The sequence below is a fragment of the Pundamilia nyererei genome, unplaced genomic scaffold (assembly GCF_000239375.1).
Source record: "Pundamilia nyererei isolate P.nyererei 1_Seehausen unplaced genomic scaffold, PunNye1.0 scaffold01293, whole genome shotgun sequence".
Taxonomy (NCBI): Eukaryota; Metazoa; Chordata; class Actinopteri; order Cichliformes; family Cichlidae; genus Pundamilia; species Pundamilia nyererei.
Genome location: NW_005188694.1, coordinates 12,449 through 13,464, shown reverse-complemented (window position 1 = coordinate 13,464; position 1,016 = coordinate 12,449). Strand labels below are relative to the sequence as shown.

General features: G+C 46.8%; 1 protein-coding gene across 1 annotated transcript in view; it reads right to left on the bottom strand.

The window, feature by feature from the left end:
- Positions 1-7: 7 nt before the first annotated feature.
- Positions 8-1,016, bottom strand: part of LOC102208055 (protein NLRC3-like) — a gene marked incomplete at its 3' end in the record, with an annotated part of 9,527 nt that continues 8,518 nt past the window's right edge. Inside the window, exons 6-7 of the mRNA XM_013908122.1 lie at positions 589-635; positions 8-486 (exon numbers count right to left, since the gene is read on the bottom strand). Coding sequence (XP_013763576.1) covers positions 8-486; positions 589-635 — 526 coding nt within the window. The remainder of the gene's footprint in view (positions 487-588; positions 636-1,016) is intronic.

The window sequence follows — 1,016 nt, the reverse complement described above, 5'->3', positions numbered from 1 at the left end:
GAGGTTCAGTGAATGTGGTGTTGAAGGTGTGGAGGTGGATCAGAGTGTCAGAGGAGACTCTGTAGAAGGACAGAGTGCCAGCAGGACAGTCCACAAACACTCCTACTCTGTTAGAGACAGAGGAGGACACAGTGGGAGACAAAAATGGGAGGAGAGCATGTCTGTTGTTGTGCCAGACAGAGAAACAATTATCAAAGCAGAAGAGACTCCAGGACTGATCATTCTCCCCAAACCTGCAATCAAGCTCGTCTCCTCTTCTTCTGATTCCTCTGTAACTCACAGCTAACTGAACATCTCCTTTCCATTCAAGCTCCCAGTAACAGCGACCTGTCAGGCTATTTCTACACAGCATTTGAGGACACCTGTCAAACCTCTCCGGATGGTCAGGATATGACTGATAGCCCTCATATACCACCTTCCTGCTGTTGCCAGTGAGCTTGAGTTTTCTGTTTGCCGTGTTTGAGTCCAGCGTGAGTTCACATGCATCTAATGGAGATATCAAAAACACAGCAAAGGTTATTCATCTGTTTGGAGTTCATTGAATGTGTGCTTCTTTGCTTTTATGAATCACATTGGAAACAGGCTTACACTTCCTCAGGCCTGGTCTCAACCACTGAACTCCAGTAGGCTCCAACCTAAAAGAAGAAGGGGGGGTTAGCTCAAGCAATTATTTAAAATAAAAAAAAATCCCCTCTCGCCCCTGTGGGCAGTCTATCCTTCAAGCTTGGGTCCTCTACCCAAGCTCAGGAGCTGGAGCAGGTCAGCTGCTGATCGGCAGGTTGGTGATTCGATCCCTGGCTCCCCTAGTTTGCATGCCAAATATCCTTAGGCAAGATACTGGGATCTGCTGGTGAGTCACCGCACCTAGTGTGCCGATTACCACTGTTACCTTCACCCTCCACATCTTCTCAAGCTCTTGTCTATGTGTATATATATGTATACATATGCATATGGTAAATGGTCTGTATTTGTATAGCGCTCTACTAGTCCCTAAGGACCCCAAAGCACTTTACACA